General features: G+C 38.4%; 1 protein-coding gene across 1 annotated transcript in view; it reads left to right on the forward strand.

The window, feature by feature from the left end:
* Nucleotides 1–15209, forward strand: part of LOC148060840 (glutamate receptor ionotropic, NMDA 3B-like) — a 165780-nt gene that overhangs the window by 143866 nt on the left and 6705 nt on the right. Inside the window, exons 9-10 of the mRNA XM_087779978.1 lie at nucleotides 9208–9359; nucleotides 12877–13041. Coding sequence (XP_087636104.1) covers nucleotides 9208–9359; nucleotides 12877–13041 — 317 coding nt within the window. The remainder of the gene's footprint in view (nucleotides 1–9207; nucleotides 9360–12876; nucleotides 13042–15209) is intronic.

The following is a 15209-nucleotide window of genomic DNA, read 5'->3' on the forward strand; positions in this document are numbered from 1 at the left end:
TATCTAAGGAATAATAATGACGGTACAAGAAACAGTTGATTCCATTTTGGTTGTCCTCTGGAGTTCCACCTGGCGGTAGATTTTGTTGTTCCTTGGGCAAGAAAACACACACAAAACCACATCAAAATCACAAAAAAAGAAGATCAGGTAATTCAAGAACTTATTTGAGGGCCACTCGGTCAATTCAATGATAAGGGAGGCAGAAGACCCATCTGAAATTGTAATGGAGAGAAAATCACTTGTAATAGACTACTGACCTATATAAATTACTTACTTACTTGCTTTTTTTTTACGTCAGTGGAAAACTGGCACAAGGAAGACAGAAGACCCTGAAATTTAAACTATATTTTTCAGGGAATCGACCAAAATATCAGCTCATTTTTACATACAAAGGTTCCAATTCATATATATTTAATAGGTTTAATGCAAGAATTATTTCCAGAATTTCAGCTCCTTTTCGGCAATTATAAAGCCCATAATCCACCTCAACTTCTCTCTTCTCATCCGGCCTCTTTCTTCCGATTTTTTGAGTAATTTGTTTTTCTAATTTATTTTTAAACCTGCAAATGGGCAAATTTCAGGGTTTCAGGGCTTTTTTTAAGGGAGGTTTCGCAGATGTTTTTCATTTTACAAATGCAAAAATAGGTGGAACTCCAGAGCACAACCAAAATATAATCACCTGTTGAAAAAACATAACCTCTTTTGCTAGTTAGTGATTTACCCATCTTGCAGTTGCATTGCAGTAACAATGCTGCCTTTAACTACTAGAACTTTCATTGTCAAGGCTGGGTCATCAGCTTTAGTTATCCCTGAAGGCTTTTATCATCCTTTTTGCATCGATTTCTTTACGCTGCCATCTCCAACGTCTCACCATGGATTCATTGATACCAAGTTTCAATCATGGGTGTGTGCATAGAATCAAATTACATGTTCCTATTCCTTTTTTGCAGCCGTTCTGTAGCAGTAGCTCCTGAAAAGAGACAGTTAAATTGCCAAGTATTGCTGTTTTCTGTCGTTTAAAATTAAATAGAGTCAAGCCTCTAGGTAAAATAATGCCAAAGAAAAAAGATTGGGACCTTTTCGCCGTCTTATACTAGTGGGAGTAGAAGCGAAAATGCTTTGACACTACAACAGAGAATGCACTGTATGCTCCATGTGAAGGTATATGAAAAGAATCATGGAGAAACCAGTTGAAAATATTCTGCTCACATGACCCATGAATGATCACATGACACATATAAAGCTCACATTACATTGACGAATCATCAAATGTTAACAGTGTGTAATGTGTAATGGTCACAATAATGGTAGTAAAATGTAAAGGCAACAATATTGAACACAAACAATTAATATACAAAATGACATAATGCTGGTATAAAGTAAAGTACTCTTCAGTGACATAGGAAAAGTATGGGAAATAATAAAAGATAAATAAATAAATAATAAAAATAACGACTGACAGAAATATTGTTTGATTACAGTGAAAATAGTATGAAATCATTTTGATCTCACGTTATACATACAAAATAGGTGATAGTCAACAAATGTATTTTTACATGTTTTTTTGTTTGCCTACAATGTTTTGTAACCATCTGTGTTTATTTGTCTATCTGTGAAACATTTTCAGGAAATACAAAGTGGACAATGAGACAAGGAAGAACAAAGATGTTTTGTTAGTGATTTGGATTAATAGAAAACTTAACTTAACTTGATTTTTGTTGGACCTCTATTGTACAATACGCAAAACTCTCTTTTCATTTAAATATTTACATTAGAAAATGTGCTTAAGACCCGCCCACTGGAGATTCAAATTGTTTACCATAACCATTACCCTCTCTGCTGTGATTAGTCAAGCATCAAGGTTTTTCACCGCGTGTCATCAATCTAAAGTACTCTTTTTATAATCAAAGCGGGGTGTGATTGCAGCTGGAAGTGGAGTAAAGACCATTATTACATCATAATGGGCTACACTCTCGTAACCTCTTGAACTTTATTAAGTAATACCTACAAAACATGGTAATGATGAGAGACTTACTGCATCTTGAGGAGGAAGACAGTGAATAAGTTATCGAAGGTGTGTGCTATAGTGCTGTTCTTCTTTGCTACAGTTCATTTTTTGATCACATTTTCAACATCTATTCTCTAAATGATTATTTTTTCAAAAGAGGATAAACAAAACGATACGTAGACTTAAAGACCTATAAACATGTTCACTTACACAACAACTTTTGGGGGGCTTCAGGGCACAGTGGTGCACAGGTTTAGCCAGAGGGACTTTGTGTGTTGGGGTTTGTGACTGGCAGCTTTGGGACTGGATGCCTGAGAAGGGAATATGTTGCCGTCTTGGTCTTAGGAGGAAGAATCAAAACAAATGACAAGTGGCTGCCCACTTGTACTCGATGACTTGACAGAGTGCCTGAAAGGAAGGGGGATAGAGATGAGGGCTGATGACAGAACATCCACCACGCTGCTGGGGAATAAGAAAAAAAAAAAGGACAGATGGGAAAAACAAAGCAATGGGCACTGCCGAGGAACTGTAAGATAAAGAGAAGAACGGAGTGGAGCAGAAATTGAATGAAAATGATGGGATGACAGAGATAAGCAGTGGACTTAAATGAAGACGAGCCCAGCGGCAGTGTTGGAGAGGACGGGGAGGGAAATGTCTGCGGGGATAAAAATGAAGACAAGCGTTGTCATGTAGGAGGCGGAGTGTGGCAGTTTCACGGAGCCCCGTTCCTGTCCATATCCCATGTTTTATTAACGCTTCCTGACATCCTGCTGCCAGATATTGGCCAAGTTAAAAAAAACAAAACATGTGGTGTTGTTAATACTGATGCCGTAGATTGAGTGAATAAAAGATATTGGATTTTTGACACTAAATGATTTATGTTGCACGTCCGAAATATTGATAAATTCCACAGATGGACAGTATAAATCAGTATAAAAAAGTTGAATCAGGCCATACTCTCAACAGCCCTGTGGGCCACCTGGTGCCTGTAGGGTGCCAGAGCCACATCCCCCTTTTTTGATGGAAGCATTTTGACAGATTCAGATATAGCTATTCACCCTGCAGGAGGTTCTCAGGGGCTGGAATGACAATAGTATCTCTTGAACACAGGCTCCAGAGCGTGTGCAGAATCCATGGTTCTTGTGGTGAATTAAGTGTTTAATTATCTCGAAATTAAACCACATTTTATGCATTATTTATATAAAGTTAACAATGTGTGTGTTCACTGCATATCTATGATGACCAATCCTATTGATTTAATTGGGTTTTCTCATTGTATTCTGATTTAAAAATGTCATGTTGTTGTTGTTTTTTGTTAATTATAGACTGTGCCTGAAGCCAGACCAACTTTACTTTGATTAAGTCTTTCTGAGGTTATTTAAAAAATAAATCAAAAAAGTTTCACATGACAAAATATGTATTATGATGTACAAGAGAATATATTTTTCCATGTATTTGATAGTGTATTTGACCTCCAAATATTTGCTCATTTCGTACAGCTGTGTTTAAACTGTCTCCGGAAAAGTGAAAATTATAAATGTTTTGGTATACACGTCTTAATTTCCTTTAAGTATATTGTGACAACACAAAAAAGCAGAAGAAAAAAAGCCAAATTCTTCAGCATTTTACACAAAACACAACAGTTTTTATACACTGTCTTTACCTGTCTATTTGTGGTACCAATACAAAAGAAAAAACATCTTTCACTCCAATAACATCAACTCTACAAGGACAGCAACTTTATTTGCAGGAACTCTTGAGACTCTAGGTGTCCCTCAGTCCTGGAGGTGCAGTGCTGACGGATAGAAAACTGCTGACGAGGACTGTGGGCTATTTTGCAATCTCCTCTTGCTGAAGCTCCGGTCGATGAGTTTTGATTTTTAATCCTGGTGGTGGGTGGTACGCTAGCTGCAAATCAGATCATCAAGTTGGTTGGTTCCAGGGGAAGAAGATCCATTTATGGACTTAGTTTTCAAGTTATTGTTATATGAATATGTGCTGATCTTTGACTTTATGATAGGACTTAGTGTTTTTGTGTGAGTATTATTGGTTTCATTTAATTCAGAATAATTAAGTACTCTGATAGGGGGGTTTGAGTCTGTTTTTTCATCAACAAAATAATAACTTAGAAATGTATAAACATATACAAATATAATATTCATGAATTCTTGGCAATAGGAGAAGCAAATTTGAGTATGTTTGCTGGTTTTTTTTTTTAAAGGTTTTCACTTAAATGGCTTTTAGCTGTTGAATTTCCTTTCAGAAAAAAAGGAGAACTTGACTTCATCAAACACAAAGTCGTGAAGACCCAAAAAACTTGAGTTAATCATCATAATTCTTAATTATTGTAGTTATTGTACGTGTAGTTATATATATAAAGTATGTAAAGTTAACTCCTTGGTGGAGGTATACGATTTTATCAGTGCCAGTGGTTATCAGAAAGTGGTTTAATATTTTTATATCAATTTGTTTCCTTATCATTTACAAAATGTATCTATTTATTAAGTCTTTTTTAAAATATTTATATTGTCAATATATACTTTTTTATTTACATTTTTGTCATTAACCCTTTTATTTTTCTGAAAACAAATAGTTTGTGGTACTACTTGTGTTGTCTCTTGGTCAAGGTGAACAACCTTCCTGGATTCAAGAAATACATATGCAGTGGTGGAGGTCAAGTTACAAACAAAAAAAAGGGATACCAAAAACACTTTTTTTTTCAGGCCTTCGGGTCACCTTGACCCTGAGATAACACAAGAGTTGAGTCGATTTTGTTTGCTGTGTGTTTTACACCTGCATTAATTTGCTCTTGAGAGAAACATTGAATCAACAGCAAACCCATATTAACAAGACATTTTTGGAGATGTCTGAGGGCAAATATAGAACCAGTAGCGTTGCCTTCAGGCATGTCATAGTATGGTCTCTACTGCTTCACAATAGTCCCTCTAGGGAAGAACCACATGTTTGACAAACACCCGAAACTAAGAGATATGACCAGTCGGGTGTGTGGAAATACAGAGGAAGGGAATTAACCAGTCTACCAGGGGATGACGCAACACCACGAAAAAGAATAGAGAAGTCAAATCCTTCATTATAATCTTTAACTTTATTGCTATAATGGCTAATTTTTGTCTCATTGCACGTCCCGAAAACTGCAAGTGTTGCGTCCACAGAGGCAAATACGGTGTTTGAGACAATCAAGAGGTGGAAAAAAAGCTTTTAAAACTCCACCGCGTGGTTGAATATTTCATGTCCTGTTATAATGAGATGTAATGGTGTCCTTGCAATTAGAACCGCTATCGCACTGGAAGAAATATTCTCTAATTAAAAGTGGGCATTCCTTAGTTCATCGCATGTTTAAATCATCACTAGGAAAAGTAATTATGTCAAAGTTTTAGTGCAACCAAACATCCATTCATTTATCCTCAGTTGTTAACAAACTGCCTATCGCTCAGGGAGTTAATGGTTTTATGGTGTTTGGTAAGTCTTTAGCGGCGTCCAATGTACAGTTTCTACGCTGACTAAATGTACAATGATTAATCGACGTGAAGCATCAGATGTACAATATTTATGCAATTAATCCTTTTAAATTTAATGAAGTGCGTCTTGTTACTTTGATGGATGCAAGTCATGTTTTGCGTTGCCTTTTTTTCTTTATCTTTTCACTGTTATCTGGAGGTAATATTCTTTTTTTTTTGTTATTATTTGTAGTGTTTATGCAATATACAGTCTTGAAAAAAGAAGATGCCACCAGGCTAGCCACATCGTCACTCTTGTTATCTCTCATTTAAAACTCCCCCTTTAACCACTCTGCTGAGATGACGTTGAACCGATTTCATGAAGGCGACAGGCTCTGTTTTCTTGGCTCGCCCCCGTAGTGTGATTGTTCAATTAGACAAAATTTTGGGCTTTTATTTTCCCACGGATTCCTGAAGTCCTAACTTTAGGGCTAAATAGAGACAGATGTTATCGGAATCGTCAGAATTGCTAGATTAATAATAGTACAGTAGACTTACTTTGCAACATATATGAGAAATAATACATAAAATCTTCTGTATTACATTAGAAGAGGCAACAATTGTATTTGAGGGAAATGTTTTCCAGTGGTAATGTAATGGCTATATAGTTCTACTGCACAGTTCATGAAATTATAACCGACTGAAAATATATAAGGAAAATAGCAATTTATCTATAATAGTATAGTATTTATATTATAAACAGTAACAACACATCCCTATAATCACACAGAAGTAAATTTGTTGATAAATAGTTTGTAAGTCGATCGTATGCTGTTTTAAATATGACTTTTTTACTTTTTTTATAATTCCAAATAAGAAAATGTAAACATTTTTAGTTAATATTTGGTTAGAATAAACAATTTCTATTAAAGTGTTTTATTGACATTTACAATAGTGATTTGGTATTATTGCTATGAAAACAAGAAACATACAAACATCGACTAGAGCGTGGACAGGTTAAATGTGGGCATTATATTCATGGTCCATGCTTCATATAAAAACATGTTCTACTAGTTTAGAGGTTTATTCTTTTGAGTCAACTTGACTGAAACAACAGTCTTTAGGTGTCAAGAGTCACAGATCTTTTTTTCAAAACAACACCTTTAAGACATCAAAAACCAATAGAATATATATATTTATATATTAATATATATTCCGTTTCTTTATAGAAAACTTTTCACACATAAAAATAATGATTTGGTGTTAAAATGCTGTTTGATTTTCTTCCATTTATCGTTAATAAGTCACGATCTATAATAGTAATACGAATGCAAGACCTCCCACGTTTTTGGCTCCTGCACTTAGTTGGGAAAGTAACTGGAAGTTATCAGTGCATATCGCTGGATATTTCGTCTCATCGCCTCAAATCAAATATAATTATAGGTTCTCTCAGGAAACAATAAAAAAGAAACACTCCAAGAGTAATTACTGAGGAGCACCATCAACAACAACAAAACCAGCCACAGTGAAAGTGGTACGTGGCCAGCATGCGATCAGGAGTATCAGGTTAGGAGCGACACTCATGTGAAGCCGATCCCCCTGATGGTTCCACCGCATGAATACTGTTGTTAAGTTGACAGTGACTAAGATTCAGCTATTGTCCTGTCTTACCACTGGAAGGAGAAAGTACATTTAACACTAATACTGACGGTCTGTGATGTTTTATTCAGAGGATGTGCTATTAGCTGTGGCATTAAATAGACAACAGATTGATAGGAGGATGCTGTCATTTCTCTTCATTTCCCAGGAAATATTTTCGGAAGAAGCCTCTCCGATAGCAGGAATAAATGTGAAATGGAAAGGAGCAGAAACCCAGAAGATGACAGCATGTGGAGAAGAATGAGGGTTGTAAATATTAAGAGTCAACACCCGATGAATTACATTATAGAGCAGTACGTGTTGAAATCATGACTGAATCATGGAGCGTATGCCCTTCCCAAACAGCATTTCCATACAATTGATTTATTGCTGGCGATAAATAATGGCGAGAATAAGAGGGATCTGCCACAGGTATCAGTCAATGTTAGTTGCAAATGTTTCAGTTTTCAGCTTGAATTTTGGGACTATTTTTTAATTATTTAGACATGGCCAGAAAATTTCCTTTTTCAAAAAGTGAAACCGAACAATCTGATCTAATTGTCTTTTTAGAAAGGAAATTGAGCTGTCAGTCATTTTTCTCCAAGTACTTCCAGTTTAAATCTCTATTATTTCGACATCTGCTACACAAAAATCTCAAATTAATGTTTCTTTATTTTTTTCTGAACAATTCTTCATGTTGAGGCTTCAATACAAGATGGACGTTAAAGACAAGCACCACTGCAGTGTCATTTTGGATGAAGATAAAAAACAATGACCGTCAGTTCATTCAAATGGATGTACATTTTTGTCTGTGACTCTAAGAAGGAACAGATTACTCTGAAATAATCCCAACCCTTAGTCGAGATGAGGGTGAGTAGAAAATGAGTGAAGTTTAAATTCATAATGACTTAAACCTTTAAATTTAAGAAACTGCAGCCGACAATCAAATTTAAGTTTTCATCAACTACCATGTGACATATCGACTGATGTGCAATCTTTAACTGCAGTAAGAAAACTGGAATAGCATTTTCAAGATAAATTGCTTGTACTTAGACAGAGAGTACCCTAATGGCCAATTTTTCAGTTTATTAAATCGTTATTATTGTATTATTATTATTATTATTATTATTATAACAAGCAGATATAAATCAAAAGTCAAAAACTTAGTCCCTCATTCACCAATTTACAATGACACACCGATGGGAGTAGGCTGCGATGCAGCAAGACATTTCGCCATCCGGAGCAGACGGGGTCAGTGTCCTGTTCTGGACCCCGATCATGGCGACACACTGTATTACTTTCAAAAAAACGACACCATGCATCAACAACACTTGTCTGGACTTTCGTCTGAAGAGTCTCCAGGACCTTGTGTTGAGTGAATGCTTTAATACATTTTGAGGCTGAGTCTGTTGTCCTTGACCACTTTTGTCCCTGCTCCTTGATATAATCTGCCACAAAATCAGTTGTGGGGGCCCTTCAACGGCTGCAGCCGAACTCCTCCTATATCCAAGGAGACGTGACCCCAATATCGCTAGAGTGACCACAAAGGCCGTTAGCTTGATGAATGTTACAGCCGAGAACAAAATTTGTGTCCAGTTTGCCCTCCTTTAAATTGTGAATATATCATTTTACATGACTTATAAATGCAGGGTGACGTTACTTATTGGCGAATGATTAACATTGTGACACAAAGAGGAAAAGAAGATACTTATTCTCTAATCATATGCAGATGCATCTGTATGGCACACATTTTCACCAAGTATTTTTTGTTTGTTCTGTTTGCACTAGTAAAGCATTTAGCAGCTGCATCTGCGACAGTGACACAGGGGAACAGTCTATTGTGTACACTTGTTACACAACAGCTTTAGGGACTCAAGAGGAGCCAAAATAATATAATGGCCCACAACAAATAAGTAACTTTATTCTGGTTCTCCCAGCAGATTTAGGATCTCATAAATCTCTTCCGGGGGGCATTTGCCCTTTTCCAAGCTACAAAAGACTAACAGGGTTTTCCTCTGGAATTGCCACATCTGCCTCGTCGTCAGGCAACTCTGTTCTGGTATTCATTGAGTGCCGTTACATCTGTGTTCTCTCTCCTTCCAGGCTATGGCATTGGCGTGCCGCAGGGTTCGCCTTTAACCCGCAACGTCTCCGAGTTTGTGAGTCGTTACAAGTCGGATGGCTTCATGGACATGCTGCATGACAAGTGGTACAAGGTGGTGCCGTGTGGGAAGCGGGTCTTTGCAGTTACTGAGGTGAGTGTATGAGTTTGTTTGCTAAAATCCATTATTTTAGGTCAACAAAGATGATAATTCAAATGACTTCCAAGTTTGATTTATATGAGTTAAGCAGCAAATTCTACAACTTCCTTATTAAACATAAATATATGTTAGATGTGACAGGTATTGTCTTGGTCTAAACACTCCCCAGTCTTTTAAATGCCTTTGTCTGGATACACTCTGGTCTTCTTAGTGTTCAGGTGCTGCTTTTGTTTCCATTTCGACACTTTGGTCTTGGTAGTGTCTTGGTCTCAAAACTCTACAGTCTCGGTGGGTTCTTGGTCTCAACAAGCTCCAGTCTTTGAAGTGTCTTAGTCTTGACACTGTCAGGTCTTGAACTTTCTCATCTCTGAACTATCTGGTCTTGGAAATATCTTGGTCTCGACACTCTCTGGTCTTTGGCATGTCTTGGTCTGGATAAGCTCAGGTTTTGGTATTATTTTGGTCTAAACGTTCTCTGTTCTTGGTAGTTTCGTGGTCTGGAAATGCTCCAGACTTTCTGGTTTCTTGGTCAATTTTCAGGTCTTAACCCTTGTGTTATCTCATGGTTTTATCTGAAAACAAATGTGTTTGTAGTATCCCTTGTGCTGCTTTTTGTTTAAAACGACCTCAGCCACTGCGTATGTATTTATGGAAGCCAGGGCAGTCATGCATGTTGGCCCCGGAGGTAACACCAGGGATACCACAAACACATTTGTTTTCAGGCCTTTGGGTCACCTTGACCCAGACATAACACAAGGGTTAAAAGTGTCTAGTCTTTGTACTATCTGGCTCTTGTAGCATCATGACCTGAACACTCTCCAGTGTTAGAAATGTCTTGGTCTGGGTACGCTCTGATCTTGAGGGTGTCTTGGTCTCCACAATGTGGGTCTTGATAGTGTTTTGGTCTCAACACTCTCTAGTCCTGGTAGTGTCTTTGTCTTAACACTGTCCAGTCCTGAAAGTGTCTGCTCTTGGTACTATCTGGTCTTGTTAGTATATTGTATATATAGTAAGATGAACCAATGTTTCTATGCTGTTGCACTTTTCACGAAATGGGAGCGAATTGAGTGTCAACCTTCCCAGACGGCCTCCCACCTCAGGCTTTTACACATTAACATGGACAAAACCCAACTGTCGTATAAACATCAGCCAACACAAAATGTGTGAGGAGTCAATCCTCCAGAATTACGTGTGCTGCAGGAGTAAACTTGTTCCTTTCAGCTCTGAAAAAAAAAAAGGCCCAAATCCCTCGACGATGCACAGTGTCTGCATCTGTATCTCTTGTTTGGGAATAGAGAAGCCGTGCAATTCCCCTCAGCCATCCTTTTAAATCCCACTTCAAAGTTGAATCATATTATGGCAACAAACACAATTACACAGTCATTGCTTTCTCCAATGAGGTGAAAACCTTCACTTCACCCTGCGCAGGGAAACTTATTTTGCTTTCACTATTTGAAAACTAGAGAGAGAGGGGGGAAGGGAAAGAAGGTTTTGGGGGTTTTTGCTTTCCAGCAAAATAGGCGCTGGTGCCACTGCAGCCCCTGGATTCAGAGCTTAAGGAGGTCAGTGTCAGTTTGTGATGGAATTGTCGAGTCAGCATGGGGCTAATTGACAGGAATGAGCCGGACCGAGGAAGCTAGATTAGATATCTCCATCCTCAGCGTGGCCAGTGAACTCATCACAAGAGATTCAGGACACACACATTTTCTCTCTTTAATGCTGGTTCGCTCACTCGCTCTCATTAGGCCTTAGCGGCTGTCTAGCTCATTTTTCCTGTCATGTTGCCTTAAGAATTCGTTGCTGCTCATTCTCAGCAAATTAGATGAACAACAGCCGAATGCCAATAGCTCAGATAACCAAATTATGTAAAGCATCTTTTGCCTTTTCCCTACATGGCTACGTCACTAGAAGCAATGAACTTCTAAACCCCTCATGAGACACTATTTCTGGGGGAAAGCTCAGATGTCTACACAAGGAATCATTGTAATATATATTCCAAACAATGATAACAATAAGGGATGTTGGCTTTAAAAGTAATCGAATCTAAACCAGAAAAATAAAGTTGATTTAACTAATTATTGTATCAGATAAACATATTTCCAGTTATATTTGAAACACCAATTATTATGTATCAAAACCAAAAATGTAATACACATTCATAACATGACACATAAAATCATCTGCAAGTTATTTTTCTCAACAAAAAAGTGTGTTCAAGGAACATCATTCATCAAAAGCTCAGTAAACAACAGCGTGCCGTGGGAGATACAGATGTTGCGATGTGATCTACAATTCAATCTGCAGGGAATATTTCAAAAGATACTTGTTTCTGTTAATTTTCCTGCCGACCGAGTTCAGAAATAATTCTGCATCATTTTGAAACTTGCAATGAAAAATGAGAGGAAAAACAGTCTCTGGCCCCTCATTAAAATTTTAAATGAGAGTTTCAAGAAGGGTATGAACATCAAAGACATCAGAGAGGTCACTAAAAAAAAGCCAGTTTGAAAACCCAAAAATCAGGGATTAATCACAATCTCATATCGTTTTGGGAAGACAGAAAAAGCACCTGTTGGACATTAAGGGTTTTGCTGACGCATATGAGTGCGAAGTTTCCTGAAAATATCCAAAATACTGAAAAAAAGGGTCAACACTGAACCGCCGGAATCAGTGGACAAAATAAAAAAAAATATGGATTCACGAGGCAAGAGGGGAAAGTAACAGCGAATTAAACTCCAATACAAGTGAATAGTAGGGAACAAGATGATCACAACCTCACTCTGAGCAAATACTAGTACCATATTTTCTGCACTATTAGGCGCACCGGATTATAAAGCGCACGAATGGCCTATTTAAAACTGTTTTCATAAATAGGGCGCAACAAATTATAATGCGCATAGAATAATATAGATACAGTCAAACGTTTGACTGGGGTTGCGTTATGCATCCACAACAGTCCGATAAAGTCAAACTTTATTTAGTGTTCTGACGACTTCAAACCCAAGCAGCAGCGTGAGAGACTGGTGTTGTGAGCAGACAAATGTTAAGCCAGCAGCAGTGAAGTTGAGCGTGCATATGACAGTTAGAGTGCACGTATATGACATGTTGAACGCTCGTGTATGACTGATTAGGCGCGCAGCAGAGTGATTTTGAGTATACAACAACCAAGGCACACTCGCTCAATACGGTGGCAGTAATATCACTCAAAAGACATCCACCATGATGTGACGTGGGTTGTATATCCCACCCCGTGACGACGCAATGATGTAATCCTGCCTACGGTGTGTCGGCTCTGTCGGTGCATGACAGTGTTTGTAAAGTCACCGACCAGGTAATGTTCGTATATAAGGTGCGCTGGCTTATAAGGCACAATGTCGTTTTTTGAGGAAATAAAGGCTTTTAAGTGTGCCTTATAGTTCGAAAAATACGGTATTCAAAACCTTGACATTTATTTTATTTCAAATGAGTTATAATTGTTGTAATCATGTCTATGTGTATGTATATTTCTTTCAAGACGTTACAGATGGGAATCCAGCATTTCTCCGGCCTCTTTGTGCTACTGTGTATGGGAGTGGGTGGAGCGTTGCTCACCTTGGCTGGCGAACACACCTTCTATCACCTCATCATCCCCCGTCTACGTCGCAGACACTCTCTGCAGTACTGGATGCACACCAGTCAGGTTAGTTCTCTTGATAACATATTTCTATAACAGAGTTGAACACAGGTTCACTGGAAGTAGCCCCGGTTCTATAAAATAATGCCATCCCCTCCAAACCCTTCAAGGCTTGGCTGCCAGGCCTGTGTGGTATACCGAACTCGTTTATTTTTTTCATGATATTAATTTTTAATACCCCACTATACCGGCGAATAGCCCGAACAACGTCCAAAACATTTGTTTCAGTGGGGGACCCATTTCACTGATGCACACCAACAACACAGGAAAAAATTGAGGCCAGAATGGCTGCCGGCGAGCGCACTCAAAGCGAAGCCCACGTTGTTCCTTCAGAGGAACTAATAACAAAAGAGGAGCCACGTCCATGGTGTGGAAGTTCTTCAGTTTAAACGGACTACACAACTAGGTTTTGAAAATGCTGTGGAGCAAAAGTGGTAGACGGCGGTGGCACAAGTACCAATTTGCTTCATCACCTTAGGCGTTTTGGAGTACCAGGAGTTTTAGATTACCGTCAAATACTGTGAAACAGATATGATTTTAAAAAAAAACGTGATATGAAAGTTTTGTCATACCGCCCAGCGAACTCGCTGCCTCAGAGGGCAGCATCGACCCACTCTCTCAAACAGCAGTGCACAAAACCCTCAAGTTATTAATCGGAAGCCAGATGTTCTCAAAGTGAAAATAAAAGTGAGAAAAAAAAAGAAATCACAATTTAATAAACACAAGGCCAAAAAAATGTCCACAGGATGGCAACAAGGTCCAAAACAGTGATTTACAAAAAAAAAAACAATCAAGTCCAGAGTCCAAGGAAAACAATGTTGTACATTCCGACAGGGCAGCAAGACACACAAACCACTAAGGGGGAAAGAATAAAAGTCAAATCAAACACTCACTAAAAACCGACTAACAAAAAACGCTGACTAGAAAAAGTCAGGAACAACAACGTCCGAGGAACAAAGATGGAACAGCAACCAGGTAGAACTGAGTGGAGTCAAAAAATTACCAGGTGGGACTGGAAACGAGCTGACACCTGCTGGCTGGAGATCAGCCCCTTAAATCTGTCAGGGCTGATTCAAGATCACTGTGCGACTCTGCCAACCACTGTCAGGAACCGCGCCCTTCAACTGCCAAAGAAAATGGCGAAGCAGGAAGTACGTTGACAAAATAAAACAAAAAAGTGGATCGTGACATTATATCTATGTCTGTTATCATTCAACTGACCACCATCAAAAGGTATTTAGATACGATCACAAGTATCTGTGTTGTGTTTCCGAACGGGCTACAAATTCCCAGTCCAAACCGTTGCTAGGACTGACAACATGATTGATTCTTTAAAACGTATCTCCTTGTGCACGGAATTGATTTCAGAGCGGAAGATCCTCCATGATTGACTGCATAAAGAGCAGTCGTCAGCCGTTCCTCCTCGCGCTGTTCAAGTCTACCTGAGACCGTTGCACTAGAGCAGCCTGATTTAAAGGTCCAACACCGGACTCCCCTTTGTGTGAGAGTACCAACTTCAGCACCTTGTCTGGGATATCAACAGCAAACGCCTTAGCCAATCCAAATTATTTAGTGTTATTGTTAGTAGTGTGCATGTCATTGAAAGGTTGTATTGGAAAGTAATTCAAACTTCACATCTTTATTGACACTTTATTGACACGCCTTTCATATTTTTCAGGTTTCTAATCTGATTATTTTCCCTGGTCTAATCTTATCCCTTGAGACTCTTTGTGAAGTACGAGTCAGGCTCATAAACAGGCAGCAAAGTCCCACCCATGAAATCAGCTGCCAGTGCAAACAAACAGGGAACTTATTGAGTTTCTTCTCTGGCACCTCTTCCTCCTTGTCATTGCGGTCGAGGACAACCCGCCGATCATGATAGAGTCGAACTATTAACAAGTCGTATTCAGACTTATACCACGGATTGCCTCTCCAAGAAAAATAACCTTTTTTTTGCCAAAGGGTTCTTCATCACTCAGGAATTGAGCAGCTCCCCAGGCAAACAAAGCACAACTTGAAATATGTTGTTTATCTTTGTATAAACATTTGAACTTATTTTAATGTTTTTTTCCTAAAACAAATGAGTCTACTCTAAATTTGACCTTCTGGTTTTTTAAAGGCCTTTTCTCAATGTTTTTTAACGTGCTATTTAACCTATACTATGAATTCCCAAA

Source organism: Callionymus lyra, chromosome 18 (assembly GCF_982586985.1).
Source record: "Callionymus lyra chromosome 18, fCalLyr1.hap1.1, whole genome shotgun sequence".
NCBI classification, from domain to species: Eukaryota; Metazoa; Chordata; class Actinopteri; order Syngnathiformes; family Callionymidae; genus Callionymus; species Callionymus lyra.